Raw genomic sequence first — 17,541 nt, forward strand, 5'->3', positions numbered from 1 at the left:
TTCCCCGCGCTCTCTCCACTGCCCAGCAGGCCGCCAGCGCCAGGCTGTGGTGAATGTGCGCAACAGAAGCGCTGATGTCCCCGCGTTCTCGCGCTGTTACGTGACCGGGAAGGCTGGCATCCCTGCCAGTCGACCCTAACTAACCCTTATAATGATCTAAAATTCCTAGCCGGGAAGAACCCAGGGAGCCGACACAGGGAGAGGCAACACCCCCCGATAACAGCCAGCACGTCAGACATGATTTGGACCCAGTCTCTGCCATTCCGAGGTGCGTGTCCTCAAACCTCAGTTTGGTCGTGTCCAATGGAGACAGGTCACACTACATACCTCATAAGCGCTAATGTAGTATCGGTGTCTGCTAAGTGATAGTAGCAAATGTGAAAACAGAGATGGAAAGCAATTTACCCAAGAACACTAACTTAGGGCAAGGTCAAGTACAGTTGACTAGAACACCACTAGTTTGAACTGTGTGGGTCCACCGACATGTGGGGGTTTTTTGTGGGGGTTTTTTCCAATAAATATACAGTCTGCCCTCCAAACCCCAAGTTTGGACTCCTTACTACATTCAACCAACCACAGATGGAAAACTGGACTTTCCATGCACTGTTGGGAATCCGTGGGTGCAGAGGACCCACTGTTTGCATTGCTCTATACCAGGGGTGTCCAAACTTTTTTTCAACGTTTTTTACCAAGGGCCATATGTGGTAAAATACACCAACAGCCGGGCCACTCACTCGAGGTGAAGTACGTACTACCTCACCTGGTTTATTTAAGTAAACTAAATATATTTTTGGAATTTGCTGTGGACCAGTTAAAAATGGATTGTGGGCCACAGTTGGCCCGCGGGCCGCAGTTTGGACACCCCTGCTCTATACCATTTCATGTAAGGGACTCGTGCATGGGCGGATTTGGATTTTCGCAGGGGTCCTTTACCAATCTCCCATGCATACGGGGGAAGACAATAGTTGAGTTTTTCCACTGGGCTGGGGTCAGGGCCCCTAACACCACCCACCCTACCCTGTTGAAGGGCCAACTGTAAATCTGAAATTCCTGTTCCTGACCTACACCAATTCAAGACAACATAGAAGAAGCCTACACACATAAATCTCACTTGCCCTTTCCTCATTTTTTTCTCCAAAACACTCTCACACCCTATTTTACTTATTTTGATTTTTATCTGACTCCTATAGAATATAAATTCCAAGAAGGCATGGAGCGTTGTCTTTTGGTCTGTTCTTTCATTGCTGTATCCCCAGCACCTAAAACAGGGTCTGGCTAGTGCATAGCAGAGGCTCAAATATTTATTGGATTAATGATTCTTCATTTAACAGTGGTTTTTGATACATTCCCCTCTCAATCTTCCTCTTTTGGTAGAAGTCAAAAGACTTATGAACATTCTTAGATACTGTTTAGTAACTGACTGCAATTTCTAACTCAACAAAGAATAAGTGGAAGAATATTATACTGGGTTTAAATTTTCTTAATTTCAGTATAACACTTCCAGCTAGCCAGTTTCATTTATATCAACAGTCTTCAAAATATTTTGTCTATCACTCGTGAGAATGGGGAATAAATGGAACCAGCTACTATGTCTTTCATTCCCTTCCTCCTAATATTTTAATCATTATTTCCTTATTAAAAATAACATGTTGACTTCTTCCTATATTTATGTATTTTATCTGAAAAGTTTAAGTGTACTGAGAAAAGTCAGTACACTTTTTATGTCAAATTGCTGGAATTTATAAGTATGCTATTCTATTTGGAAAAGAGACATTTTTATTTTAAAATGTGAACTTCTTCCAGTCACTAATTTACAGTTACAAATAAATATAACATTCCATTTCTATATGATTTTACAGCATATAAAGAATTTTTACAAAACTTTTCATTTCTAGTTTAGACTAAAAATGTATTTAACAGAAGAAAGGAGTCTGGACATCACTTGATTAATTTCGTAAGTAAGTGCTTTTGCAAATATGAATACTACATCAATGTGGCCAATAAATGATAAATCTTATATTTGTTTAAAATGTACCAAGATAATTGTGAATCACTGTTTTAAAAATTAACTTATTTTGAATAATTTTAGATTTTCATAAAAGATGCAAAAATAAGTGATCTCATATACTACTGTACTCCTCACCCAGTTTCCCCTAATGTTGACATCTTACATTCCTATAGACTATTTGTCAAATAAGAAACCAACACGTTTGATATATTACTATTAACTGAACTCCAGACTTCATTCAGATTTCACCTGTTTTTCCACTAATCTCTTTTCTTTTCAGGGTTCAATCCAGGATACCACATGGCACCTAGCTAAATCACTTTTAAAAGTAGTAATTTCTTAAATTTCAAAGGAATGAAAAGAAGCACTTCCTTACCTGCTCTATGCCAAAATTTCATGTGTTTAATTCCAGCTGTAATTAATCAGGCATGTAGGGGTTCATCTTTACAACAATTTATTCCTCTGAAATAAATACCAAAATGTTTTAATTCTGAAAATAAATCTCTCCTATAATAATCTTTTGCCTAATCCATACTCTATCTTGATTACCCCATTACTGAATACGTGGGCCACTTGTCTCTCAGGTTTGTGCTATGTAATCATGCATTGGTATATTTATTATTTTGTCATTTTTTACTAATCTCTTCTCAACAGATTCTTAAAAGATAGGAACAGCTGAGAATTGTACTATGCCTAAGGAGTGCTATTTCTGGCATGAATGAGTTAAAGAAAAATTTTCATAATACTTCATTCTAGTTTAATATAGCCTTTCCAAATACAAAGTTCCTCTTAAACCTTTTATTTGGGCACTGTCTTTATACTGTGAAAAAAGCATTTATCTGTATTTTTAAAGTGCTTTAATATCTCACTTTAAGGAACAGGAAGTTAAATAGTTTAAGACACTTGACTATTTCCTCCTTCAAAGAAATTAGTATTTTTATTATAAATACATGCTCATTGTAGAAAATTCAGAAAATGAAAAGTGTAACAGAAAAATTTAAAAATATATAGCTTCAAAAAAATAACATTGTTGCTTTCTACTAGGATATAACCCCAAAGTGACTTGCTTATCTGAGCACACAAATATGACTACCATGTACAATGGATTGATAAATGACTCCTCAGTGTATATAACTGGATTTCTGCTTACCCTAAAAAACTCATATACAAAAATGATTTTAAAATGTTTCATTTAAAATAGCTGCTTTATTTTGAAATCTAGTGTCAAGAACACTAGATTTTTGAGACCTAGAACAGCTAGGTATATTGCCAGTCATTTAATCTGAATTATAATTGTTTGTATATGTCTCCCTAATACATGGCAAATTCCCAAGGGATAAAGAATACATTCATTTAAAAAAAATTTTTTAATAATTAAAAAAACTCATTAATTTAATCCATATATTTATTAAACACCTATTCTGTGCCAACATAGATGTTTAATAAATATGTGAATTAATGAGTGTTATAATTCTTTGTTATAATCCTTTCTTCTCTTACCCGTCTTCTCCTTTGATTCACTGAATTACTCTATATATCTCACATTCCCAGAGTAATTGTCTAACACCCAGAGCTCATGCCTCCACTTGGTATTGGTGGCCCAGCAATTCCCTTATAATAGTGGCTGTGAGTCTACTGTCTCTGCAGCGTCACCTCTTTTGGACATCCCTACAGTTTGGAAAACATTTACAGCAGAATATCTAGTTTGACTAGAGTTTAGCTTTGCCTCAGCTTTTTGTGATGCAAGTTGGTATTTGTAAAGTTGCTAGGTGTGGAAGGCAGGTATGACGGAGCTAGGATTATGTATTATTACACATGGATTGATGAGTCAATAATATGTAGAACCTCTTGTCCTTTCTCTTTTTTAATATGTCCCCCAAACCTAAGTTTACAAGTCTATATCCAAGTTTCTATATAGTCACCTGTTCTGATGTTTTAAAAAGGCTTTTAATATATGCACTAAAGTTCATAATATGAACTTTGTACTTTAATACTATAATTTTATATCTCTTAATTACATTACAGAACTTTTACTACCATATGTTAATGAGTAATATAATTAGCACCTTATAAAGCATGACTTAAAACAAATAAAACCCAGGTATTAAGCAAGTACCAGTACTTTTCAACATTTTATCAGAAAGTAAGTCCCACAAATTTTCCAAATATACTATCTAACCCAGGCTGACAAGGGAGAATATGCCTTTAGTTTTCCCTTAAAAGACTTTTTTTTTTAAAGTAGTATCTCCCTTGTCACTGTTCCTCCAGTTTCTTTGGCTATATTTTATATACCAAACAAAGCTAGACTAAACTAACAGGCTAAAACCTGATTCTCTAAAGTATGTAATTCCTTGTGTCTGTGACCAAATACTATATGGCCAAATATATTAGTGAAAACATAGTACATCTTAACATTTCATTAAATCGAAATTTGTGCCCAGTTTGAGCAAATGAGTTACTCAAAAGCATTCTAAGGTGATTTAAAATACTTGAAAGCATAAACAATTAAATACCTTCAAAATTTTCAGAATCCTTCATTTTAATTCGTATCATCACAATTTTTAAAATCTATTTACCAAAATCAATTATAAAACATCCTCCATGAAAGTGTGCAGTTGAAGATAACATTAATCTGTTTCAATAATTATTCAGACTTTTTACTAACTTAATGTCTTCCCTCAGTGTGTCTAAATTTGGTTGCCGATTATCCACATCTGTAAATACGGTATTTGGAGGTGAAACAAATAGTGCTTATTCATACTTTCTTATTCAGTAAAATAAACGCAGGAAACTGTAAATCAAATGCAGCGTATCCAGTCAGGTCCAGCATCAAAGTAAAAATAACGGACCACAGCTATAATTACAGCTGTCTTTAACCTACGAATTTGTTCATTTCCCTCTGTCCATGAACAGCACTAATAAACTTTCACAACAGTGCTACTGAAATAGAGCTTTTACACAAAAGCCAGGAATATGACGTTTGCTATGCGTGTATTTTGCAAATGGGAATCCACCCGAGTATGTCGGGAGTTGCGATTTTATACTCTCAACAGGTGACTTAAAATTTAAAACTGGGTAACTGCTTTCATAAGGAGCTTGAGACCAAAATTTTCTCTAAGAAAAGATGACACAAATGTATCTTTATCAGTCATCACTCCTGCTAGAGACATTTCCAGGCACGGCTAAGGTAGCAGGGGATCAAAAAGGTTCCAGAAAAACTGCGCAACAGCCTGGGGCTGGGGACTGAAACTTCTCCACCCCCGTCTCCCTCCGCCTTTCCAGAGACTCGGTATTGGGAGCCAGCTCCGGCGTCACCTGCGTGCGGGCAACAGTTGCCACGAGCAGCTGGGTTTAGGGCACGCAATTTGCCAAGCCAGTTGTCCCTTCTCTGTCGTCCCCTCCCTCTCCCCCAAGGCCGAGGACAGCGACGCCCTCCTCCCTCTTCTCCTCCTCTTTGGTGCCTTCAGCCAAGAGGCGGGAGTGACCCCACGAGCAGCTGACCCAGCACAGGCACTGCCTCTCCCACAGCCCTCGGACACACCATGGGCCCAGAGGCGGGATTGCAACACAGCAGCGACGACGCAGGCGGCAGCCCCGGCGACTCTCAACTGCCTCCCTGACCATTGCGACCACCGCCCATCACCCGGATAAGCCGTCGTCACCAACGGCAGGAGATTCTAGAGTCGTCAAAGCCATCTTCGCTATCGACTCAAGCTACGTCAACAACTATGGCGGGCGAGGGGCGGCGGGTGGAACGGGTGATGGTAGGATGGGGGATATACGTCACACCCAGGGCCCCCATCCGGGAGGGAAGGCGACGGCTCGCCCCTCAAAATGGCGGTAGCAGCGACGCGCCTGCGTACGGAACTCCTTCGCCGTCGCGCCACGGCCGGCGGGAAGTGAGGTTCTCCGAGGAGCCGCCAGAAGTGTACGGCGACTTCGAGCCTCGGGTGGCCAAAGAAAAGTCCCCGGTGAGAACCCGAATCCGACTAGAAGAGTTCCGGCCTGATTCTGCGAAAAAGGAAGTGAGAGAAAGCGCCTACTACCTTCGGTCTCGGCAGCGGAGGCAGCCGCGACTCCAAGAAGCCCGGGAGATGAAGACGCGAAGTGCCGCTCGCCCCCAGCAGCAGCACTCACCGCAGTCTCCGCTACAGCCGTCACCGGTTTCCACCCGGAGAGGATTACGGGACTCTCATTCCTCTGAAGGTGAGGCCAACGGAGGTAACAGCTCCAGCCGCAAGCTCAGGAGCGAGCGAGCGCGGCGAGCGGGCGGGCGGGCGCGGCGTGTGTACACGCCTCGGAGGCTGGTGGGCGTCCCCGCGGAGTTCGTCCCGGCCGGGGCTGGGGTGGCTCCCTCCCGCTGGAGGGAAAGCAGCACAGGTGGGAGGAGTGGAAAGGCAGTCAGTCGTGCGGAGCAGTGAGCAGAGTCGGGGATCTCTGCTCATCCCTGGGCATCAGTTTAGGAGTGTCAGGAGTGCCTTTCTGCGGTCCTTCACAAGGGGACGGCGAGTTAGGCGGCAGGCGGGACACCGAGTGACTCCGGGGTCGGTTTCATTTCGGTTTTCTCTGTCCTGCGGCTGTATCTACCAAAGCCACTTCCATTTCCTCCTTTGACACTCAGAGGCCAAAAGTCCCCAGCTGAGAATCAACGGTTCTGAGATGACCTTCCAGTGTTTTCCCATCACTATCCACGTGGGGAGAGAGGGAAGGAAATTTTGTGAGTGGGCGTTTTGTGGGCTAGCATAGTTGGTGAATTGACTTGAGACCCCACTCAAGTACATACACCGAAAAGGGGTAAGTCAGTTATCCCGAACTTGAAGCCCCCAATGTCTGATAAACTTGAGCACTGAACGCTCTTTCTCGACTATGATGGTCTCTGCCAAAAATTTGCCACGTTGGGGGCTCTACGTGTAACCTCAGTGGTTAAGTAGTAGCCTGACAAAGCAATACTTTTTTTTTAGTTTTCATCTACATGGGCGAAAAGGGTGCTGACAAAATGAATGTATAGTTTAGGTGAGTCACAGGTGAACCAACTCCCTTAATTCATCCTCTCCCACCTTGCACCCAACCGCGATCTAACGCTGAGTCACAAGTGAAGTTTCATGTTAGCCCCAGGTAAGGCACCTATGAGGTAAAAATCAGGGGGTTTGAATCACAGTGGGATTACATAGTTAGGTACACCATTGATGGATATGAAGAAGACACGGATTTTCAGTGTAGAGCAGCGAATAGGCTGCACGTTTACCTGCTGACACATTTGAAGATGTGCTGATTTTGGAAACTTTCTGTTAAAAATATGTAAGTTACTATAGGGTGTATTCACTCAATACAGTTTAGCCACAGATGTTAGTTTTATCGCTCTCAAGATTATAAAGTTCCTGAAAACAAAAATCCTACCAAATATATTTGAAGGACTATGTTGTACTTTAGTACTTATGTTAATTTCCTTCAATATCAGGAAAACTGTTTTGCACATATTTTTATTTAAATAAGTATATGTTAAATTGTATTGACTTGCACAGAGCCTAGTGCAGTTGTGTAAGTTAATTTTTTAACACATAAAGGGTTTATGTCTATTGTAACTATAAGGATCTAAATATTTTTCACTCTTCTGCATCATTGATGACGCTCCAGCTCATCTTTTAAATTTTCTAAAGTAATATATACTTTTGTTGTAAAGCATCAGTGATGGACAGTTTATTTTTGTCTTAAGAGTATTTCTAACTAGTTAAATTTATAAGTTTTGGTAAACCTAATTTCACATTTCTAAAGAAATGAATTACTTGCATTTTTGCTTATATGTTGCTATTAATATGCATAATCTCTTACCCAGATCAAATGTTCTGTATTTTGACATTTGTCATATTTATTCTTCAGAGGATGAACCATCTTCGCAAACTGTTTTAAGCCAAACAGTCTCAATGAAAACTACCAGGAGAGCACAAGAGACTCCAGGTAAGAAAAATGATTTAGGTTTTTTCCTTATCTGCCAACTTTAGTATACACATTATAGCCTGTTTAATCAAGGGTCCCAAATCATACCTCATTCAGAGTTTCAGTGAATGTTCTTTATAGGTGTTTATTGAATTAAGCAATGTGTCAAGAAAAGACAGGTTGCATACATGAGAACCTCGTAAGTACCACGCACTTTGTATATGTTAATTCATTCACATATGCACAATAGATACACCTGTTTTTGTTGCTGTTGTTTTTTTTTTAATTTTATTGGGGGAAAGTATGTTTCTGCAGGGCCCATCAGCTCCAAGTCATTGTCCTTCAATCTAGTTGTGGAGGGCGCAGCTCAGCTCCAAGTCCAGTCGCCGTTTTCAATCTTTAGTTGCAGGGGGCGCAGCCTGCCATCCCATGCAGGAATTGAACCGGCAACCTTGTTAAGAGCTCGTGCTCTAACCAACTGAGCCATCCGTCCGCCCCAATACACCTGTTTTCTGGATAAGAAAGTGAGCTCAGAGTAGCTAAGAATGTTCACTAAGATTACACAGTATACGACTGAGCCAAAATTCAGACCCAGGTTTGTCTTCTTCAGACCTCTTTCATTTTCCCCAGATACCTCACTTTCACTCTCCCATGTAATAATTAGCTACTCAGTAGGTTAAACGTTGAATTAATGACTATGTCACACTACCTTTCATTTAAAATGGATGCAATGGTCTGCGTAGTAAAATCATGACACAATATGGTTAATCTTGTCAGTTTGACACTATATTGTCAGTTCAATACTACATAAGAGGTCATCAGTTGTAAGATACACCATCATTGTTTTATGTACTGCCTAGAAGGAAGAAATACTGCTAACTAAACCATGTCATAGATTGCATGATGCTCCCCAATTTCAGATGTTAAAGTGTACAAATCTTTGCATCTTAGTATCAGTGTAACATGGAAGTAGGCTACATTTGATGGTCAACTTAAGTTTTAAAAACTATTTTAACTATTTTGAAAGTCAGGGGAAAGTATTCACTTCAGTTATTAATGCTTAGTATCTTTCAGTTTTTAGGTCCATTCATTATCAGTTTGCTTCTTTTGATATTTAGGAAAGTCCCACAACAATAAATGATTCCAGCTACTGAGACTGATCTTCCCTAGCTTTTTTTTTTTTAACCCAAATCTTGCCTTCTTTCCTTATCCGTTGCTTCTAATAAGATTATGCTTTACAGTTTGAACTGTTCTCAATTTATGAAGTATATGTACCTCGTTCAAGTTCAGTTCCAAATAAACACACCCTTGATGTTTAATTCTTCGAGCGTCCTTTATGTTAAACTCTCTTAGAAAAACACTGTGAGTAATAGGTGCTATAATCAGATTTTCCAGGCCATTTAGAAAAAGTGTATTATTGAAATTTGATTTACAGTAGATTTAATTGCACGTCCCTTACACCTGCAGAAACAAAAATTTCTCATTTTCAAAAGCTAAATTAAATTTATAAAAATTACAGACTTGAGTAAATTGATGTAGCGAAGACTGTTGTGTACCAGCCTATATAGACCCTTATGAAACTATTATATAGTAGAACATCTTGAACAGTCTTTTAGGTTCACATGAGGCCTGTATTTAAGAACTGATAATGAGGTGCATGTCTGCATAACATGTGGAAAGAGCACTGGGTCTTGATTGATTTTTACCCATCCAGCTTGAACCTCAGGCGTTTACCTATATGAGTTCTTACTCTAAAAGGTGCTTTAAAAAAAATCTTTTTATATCTAGCACTTAGCATGCTCCCATATCATGCCTCTTAATGAAAGGAGAAAGAGTTTGCGGAATTATTAAATAAGTGCTTGTAAAGTCTGTCGAACAGAGGAGTTATTTAAATAAGAGTCACTCTTTGATGGAGGACTGCTTTAAGTAAAAGTTTAAGGATGGGCCCTTCCTCTTCCTTATAGAATCTTGGACTTTCAGTTTAATTTGGTATTCAAAACAGTGCTGTAATTGTATATAGGACCACTGGTGTGGTCCCAGAGAAATTGACCCAAAGATGCCGTTAAGGATAAAGATACAAACTAAGGGGCCACTTTTTAAAACAACCTAGTAAAGACAACTATATCATTATCATCCTGTTTGTGAAAGTCATGAAAAATGCTGATTATATTAGTTTAGAATAGGAATATAATTTGTACTCTTCTCATTGTTTGAAATTCCAGAATTGAATTATTTTCAAATTAAAATAGCCAGTAGGTTGTTCATTCAGATATATATCTATATATTTATAGATATAGATATATATCGATATAGCTATATATTTTTTTCTTTTATGGCCAGTCATTCCTTTCTGGAAATCACGTAACTAATTTTGTAATCTAAAAATGTATTAGGAAATTTTCATTTTACTAGTTGTTGTTTCTAGCTAAATAATCATAGATAACTATTTTTGAATGCCGACCATTTTGTCATGAGCATTTGATTTTTTTGGCTGCTGTACTTACCGCCTTCATTCATTTTCCAGATAGTTATTGAGCACCTATTTTATGCCAGTCCCCATGCTAGATGCTGGGGGTGCAGTGATGAGCAAAAACAGACACGAGGAGGAGATAGCTACTAAAAGAGAAGGGTGCTTGTTATTTCAATCTTAACTCTCTCACCATGGTACTCTGTCTCCCTCAGATATCTTACATAGGGCTACATACATAGTAGAGTATACAGGAAATGCTTCTTAAATGAAAAGATGGGAACTGAAATAGTAATTGATGTCAATAGATTGAGTTTTAGCTTTTAATTAAACCTAAAAAGTATGGGAATTCAGAGGAGAAAAAAAGGAAGGTAGTTGTAATAATGGGAGTAGCAGGCATGTACAAGGTTTATTTTTAAAGCTACTTACATAAGTTCCTAATACCTGATGTGTGAAATACTAACAACTTGAGATAGATACTTCATAAAATCTTGGAGCTATAAGATTTAGGGAAGTGTATCCCTAAATCTTCAGAGTCTCTGTGCAGGCGTCCCTTTGTCAACATCCATTCATGCATTGCTTGGGCATCTTCTGTTACATGCAAAGCATTCCCTCACTACGCTATCTTTTCTGTTTTGGAGATGACATTAATAATTTGGGTTTTTTTATTTGTTTTTAATATTAACTGAAAGCTACTTTGCTGTAAGTTTTTCTTGTTGATCTTCGTTTTGTCTTTTTGAGCTATACAAAATCAATTTAATTGCTTTTCTACATCTCCTTCTTTAAGATGCATAAAAACATGCTCAATATATATTTTTTGAACAAGTAAATGACTGTCCCTTCAGGATTTCTCTTGTAGAGACTGTAAAGGGGAAATCGAGTTAAGTCAGTTTTGTAAAAACAAACGTAGGCATTCAATAGAATGTGATAGCCAGTTCACTGTGATTTTTGCAGTTCTCATGCAAAACCAAACAAAGCTTTTTTTATAGAAACAAATGAAATAAACCATATTATAATCCCAATTTAGATATGTGTTAGGTTTTACGTTATGTGAGGCTCTTTGTGAAAACACACCTTGGATTTCTAGGCTAACATTAACATTTTATTTAGTGAGATTAGCTTCCCCATTAACCCTATGCCGTGAGCCATAGTCTGAAACAAACCCTGGCTAGCATTAACATTTTATTTAAAAGTAGAATTTGCATGTCCCAAACACAAGATTAAAATCTTGGAGGGAGTGTATTGACGCTAAGGAAAGTTAACCTTGAAATTAAAATATGCCATAAATAATCCACAAGGAACATATGCTACAAATGGAATTTTGTTCTTTTGGTTCTTTGTAAATTAACAAAATTTCAACTACAGTTGACAACGCAGCATTATATTAGTTTCAGGTATGCAGCATCAGAATTTAGTTCTTAATTGAGAAATTTAGAAGAGTTTTAGTTGGATTTCTTTCCTTTTGTGCAGATACGGTCTGCTGAGAAAAATGACCTATTTTTCCATCAAGTCCATAAATTTTTTATGACAGGAAATTTGTCTCTAGTTCACTTGTATATTATACTTAGCGTAATGGAAAGCTCAGAAAAAGTTTGTTGAATAAATAGATGATTATATAGTAAGTCTAGTATATTGGACATTTTTTATATATTTTTTAATGTTTTCCCTTCCCATAGTAGTGATGGGTGAAGATCCTGTAATCGGCCTGTGTAGACCCCCTCTAAGAAGTTCAAGATCTGGTAAGAGATTGTTTTGTCTGTTGGTTTAACTTTTTTATAAACATTTTTTATAAAATTTTATTTTTAAATAGTACGTATATTCATATGGTTCAAAATTCAAAAATTACTATAAATATACAATGAAAACTCTCCCTGCTCCCTCTGTCCTTTACCCATCCAGTCTCCTCATAAGAGGCAGCCATAAGTTGTCAGTTTCTTATGTATTCTTCCAGAGATAGTTTATAGAGATATAAGGAAACCCATTTTACATGATCTTTTCCTCCCTTTTTAACACAAATTTGAGCTCAGTAAGTACTCTTTTCTGCACCGCCGTATTGTTTTTATTTTTACTTAACATATATTGTAACATCTTTCCATATGTGTAAAGGACTTCCTCATTCCTTTTAAGAGGTGTTTTTAATATGTTGCTATGAGTCTTTCTGTTAGCAGGATGATTTTAAACTCGGGTCAAGGACTTTTTATTCTTCCCAGTATAAGGTTAATAAAAAAAAAGAAAATTGAGACTAAGGTTTTGTGGCTTAGGGCTATAAAATTTCCCTGCCTCAATTACATTTCCTTCTGACTAAAATTTTTAAAAAGTATCGCCCTTAAATTGATTTCATGATTATGAAAGAAAACTAGTAGAGTCATTTCACGCAGTCTACTTCTATTTCATTTTCAGAGTTGATTGGCCCATAGGATGCTTTATTGTGGGAACTAAAAAGGAAGCTTATTTGTCTTCACATTAGGTTTCTACTCCTCCATCATTCCCTGTAAGAAAGAAATAGGTTGACTTGTTGTTGTTGTTTTTTTTGATAGGTGATTATCAGATATCACAATGATAAAGATCGGTTAAGGTTTTGATGATGAACCTGTGGTAAAGAACCATATGATGCATTTCCTTTTAAGCTCTAATGTTGTTTTGCTATCTCTTGCAGATTTGGCATATAAAACAAATGGAAATACTAAAATGAGTGAATTAAGTTTGTTTATTTCTAATTCTTATAGGTTCTCTTTGAAGGTTCTGATTATGAGTGCAATACACGAGTACACACGTTTGGTCACTGGCTTGAGAATATTACTTAGTTCATTATTTTGGCATGTGGGACACTGTCCCTATGACCACGACCTTTTTAAATAACCTTAGTTTTTATTCTATCTGAAATTATGGATTTTGTTATACAATTGTTTAAATTCATGTAAGGACATGTAGTAACAAATACACTTTAGTTTTTATTAGCCTTTGTTAAATTCACACTATTGAGAGAAAGTAGATATCAACTTACTAATTAAGGTTTTTCCTTGAGTTAGCGAGTGAATTTGAGATGTTTTTTCATAGTAAGTCCAGTGTCCTTGGCCATGTTTGTTGAACTGGTTTAAATTCTTCTCAGTGTTTGCCTTGGTTTAGGACATGAGATACCAAGATCTGTGGCTTTAAGTGAACCTACATTGATTGTGGTTGGACTTAGTTTTAAGTTACAGTTCTTTTCCAAATTTGGAGATGAGTCAAATGAGGGAAGCTTCCTTTTTCTTTGTAAATAGTTGCAGCTTCTTTTAAATTCATCTTTCACTTAAGCTCAGGCTAATTCTTTAGCTGCTTCAGGCTCTATAGTGTCTGGGTACTGAAAACTATCCTTGCAGCATACAGCTATCGTGTACTTTTACCCACCAGAGTTTCTCAAGTGCTCTATTTAAAAACCTTTAAAAAAATGTTTTTAAGTCAAACTCTTAATTGGAAAAGAACTTTTACTTTCTGTGCTAGAGTTAGAAATCATTTTTATATGTACTTTATAATAAAAACTGACTTTAAAACAAGCGCTTTCCAGTTTAAAGGAAACTTCTATGAGATTAGTATGAAGAATGGAGTATATCAAATAGCTATTCATGGAGCTTGAATACTGATGGTACCCCAAACTATTCTTTACTCCCTTCTTCCTGCTGCCCCACTCTGACTGTTCTCAAAAGTATTGTTCACATTGAATAGTCTTAAAGGTACCATTTTTAAAGGTATCTATACCAGGGGTCAGTAAACTACAGCCTCTGAGTAAAATCTGATCTGCAGTCCTGTTTTTGTGCCGCCTATCAGCTAAAAAGATCTTTGCATTTTGTGAAATATATATATATATTTCACATTAATATTTTATATATATGAATATGTGTTTAATCATAACGTATATATGAATGCAGAGAACTTACGTGGCTCACAAAATCTAAAATATTTATTGTCTGGCCCTTTATGAAAAAAGTTTACCAGCTCCTGATTCGTACCAATGACAGGAATAAAGACAGCAAGTCACCCAAATTATAATTTATTTGTTCTAAGAGTAAATTCAGAGAGTTACATACTTCCCCGAACATAGATTTATTATAACACTCCCTGCTAGGTTGTACTGACAGCACAAGAAGACAGGAGATACATGACTTCTGTATTCCCTCTCGCCTTCTCTTTGAGAATGCATAATAGTGTCATTTATGAAATCTTCATATCTTTGTCCCCAGACAAAACACAAAGTGAGCAAAGCTTATCTTTGCTTGAGTGCCCTTGACTCCTCACACCAACATATTCCACAAATCTCTAGGAATAAGAAAGTCTATAAAGTAGTAGAAATATATGTGGAACTTTGTGTTTTCCTTAAAATCTTCAGTCAAGCCAAAGAAAGTGAATAGAAAGTCTTAACAGTTAGTCATCTCCACCAGAAGAGATAGTTGTAAGTGGTCTATTCTTGCAACAAAAAAGACCTAGGACTTCTGAAAAGTACCTTTTCCTAAATTAGTTGAGATTGTTAACAGCACATTCCATTATTGCCATGTGTCTGTATATTTGTTAAAGTCACTGCTTTTATAATTTCCTAAAATAACATTTTTTAATTAAGGGTATTATTGCTCCAAATAGAATTTTAATTTCTCAAAAAGCTTCTGCATAAGCGTAGTGAAGAAATATATATATATTATGTTTTAAGCTTGTGCATGTAGCAGCCAAGAGGTTCAAAACAAAGGAAGCTGAATAACAAAAGAAGGAAATGAAATGAAAACTTATGTAGTCATACATGCTGCTAATTCATCATCCGATTGTATTGAAATATTATCTGCACAGTCTTTGCAGTTTAGGTTAAAAAGATGAAAATAGACGGAATTTTTAAAACCTTGCATGAAATCTAATTATTAAGCACTAATTTCAGGCGATTTTTCTTAATTTCTTGTAATGTTTTTTTATCATAGTATGAGAAATATTAGCAAAAGTCTCAACAAAAGTTTTTATTCTGTGATCCTAAAATCCATTCATTAAGCATTTACTTTTAATCACTTCCTATAAGTCAGTGACCTAAATATCAGAAAATATCGAATCCCTAAAAAGTACCCCAAATTTTTTTTTAAATCAGTTACCAGATGTTATGTAATCCATAACATCAGTGAACTAAAGAAAAATCACATCGTCCTATCAGTAGATACAGAAAAAGCATTTGACACTCTTAACACTCATTCATTATAAAAACTTTTAGTAAACTAGGAATAGAGGGGAACTTTCTCTACTTTATAAAGACTATCTACAAAAAAACCCTACATTTAACATCATACTTAATGGTGAGAAACTGAAAGCTTTTCTAACATCAGGTACAAGGCAAGGATGTCTTCGCTCACCATTTCTTTTCTCCATTGTTCTGGAAGTTCTATCGTAGCTAATGCAATAAGACATGAAAAGGAAATAAAAGGTATACAGATTGAGAAAGAAGAAATACAACTGTCTTTGTTCACAGATGACATGATCATCTACATAGAAAGTACAAGAAAATGGACAAAAAAACTGCTGAAACTAGTAACCAATTATAGCAAGGTTGCAAGGTATAAGGTTAATATAAAAAAGTCATCACTTTTTCTACTCATCAACAATGAACAAGAGAAGTTTGAAATTAAAAACAATCCAATTATCATCTGTATCCCCCAAATGAAATACATATGAATTAATAAAATATGTAGAAGATCTATATGAGAATGAAAACTGATGAATGAAATCAAAGAACTAAATGGGAAGGTATTTCATTTCATGTTCATGGATAGGAAGACTCAATATTGTCAAGATGTCATTTCTTCCCAACTTTATGTGTAGACTCAATGCAATCCCAATCAAAATCTCAACAAGTTATTTTCTGGATGTTAGACTAGTTCTGAGGTTTGTATGGAAAGACAAAAGAACCAGAATAGCCAAAACAATATTGAAAACATGAAGAACAAAATAGGAGGGCAGTACTCAACCTTAAGATTTACTATACAGCCACAGTAATCAAGTGTGGTACTGGCAAAAGAATACCAAATGGAACAGAATAAAGAGCCCGTAAATAGATCCACACATAGTCAACTGACCTTTGATAAAGGAGCAAAGGCAATATAATGGCACAAAGAGTCTTTTCAACAAATGGTACTGGAATTACTGGACATCCATATGCAAAAAAAAAAAAATCTAGACACAGATCTTACACATTTAACAAAAATTAACTCAAAATGGATCACAGACCTAAATGTAAACACAAAACTATAAAACTACTAGAAGATAACATAGGAGAAAAACCTAGATGACCTTGGGTATGATGATGCCTTTTTAGATATAAACCAAAGGCACGAGCCATGAAAGAAATGATTGGTAAGGTGAACTTCATTAAAATTGAAAACTTCTCTGCAAAAGACACTCCTGTTAAAAGGACTATTATGCAAAATATACAAAGAACTCTTAAAACTCAACAATAAGGAAACAGTTTAATTTAAAAATGGGCCTGAGAACTTAACAGACACCTCAGCAGTGAAGATATACAGATGTCAAAAATCCATATAAGAAAATGAAAAGATGTATTACATCGTATCTCTTCAGGGAAATGCAGTTTAAAACAACTATGAGACACCACTGCACACCTATTAGAATGGCCGAAATGCAGAACAGTGACAACACCAAATGCTAGCGAGGATGTGGAGCAACAGGAACTCTTATTCATCGCTGGTGGGAATGCAAAAGGGTACAACCACTTTGAAGATGCTTTTACAGTTTCTTATAAAACTAAACATAGTCTTCGTTTTACCATACGATCCAGCAATCACACTCCTTGATATTTACCCAAAAGAGTTGAAAACAAAAACCTGCACACACATGTTTAGCAGCTTTATTCACAATTGCCCAAACTTGGAAGTAACCGACATGTCTTTCAATAAATGAATGGATAAATAAACTGTGGTACATCCAGACAATGGAATATTATTCAGTGCTGAAAAGAAATGAGTTATCAAGCCATGAAAAGACATGGAGAAATCTTAAATGCGTATTACTAAGTGAAAGAAGCCAATCTGAAAAGGATACAAACTATGATTTCACTATATAACATGCTAGAAAAGGCAAAGCTGTAGAGATAGAAATATCAGTGGTTGCCCAA

At 36.7% G+C, this 17,541-nt stretch overlaps 1 protein-coding gene across 2 annotated transcripts in view; it reads left to right on the forward strand.

The window, feature by feature from the left end:
• The first annotated feature begins 5,324 nt into the window (after positions 1 to 5,324).
• The window catches only part of TOR1AIP1 (torsin 1A interacting protein 1), a 30,260-nt gene continuing 18,043 nt past the window's right edge, over positions 5,325 to 17,541 (forward strand). The window contains exons 1-3 of one of the 2 annotated variants that reach the window (XM_033092970.1): positions 5,325 to 6,214; positions 7,886 to 7,963; positions 12,089 to 12,148. In XM_033092970.1, the coding sequence (XP_032948861.1) occupies positions 5,737 to 6,214; positions 7,886 to 7,963; positions 12,089 to 12,148 (616 nt within the window). In that variant the 5' untranslated portion in view covers positions 5,325 to 5,736. Of the gene's footprint in view, positions 6,215 to 7,885; positions 7,964 to 12,085; positions 12,149 to 17,541 lie in introns of both variants that reach the window. The other variant, XM_033092969.1, reaches the window with a different exon arrangement.

Source organism: Rhinolophus ferrumequinum, chromosome 22 (assembly GCF_004115265.2).
Source record: "Rhinolophus ferrumequinum isolate MPI-CBG mRhiFer1 chromosome 22, mRhiFer1_v1.p, whole genome shotgun sequence".
NCBI classification, from domain to species: domain Eukaryota; kingdom Metazoa; phylum Chordata; class Mammalia; order Chiroptera; family Rhinolophidae; genus Rhinolophus; species Rhinolophus ferrumequinum.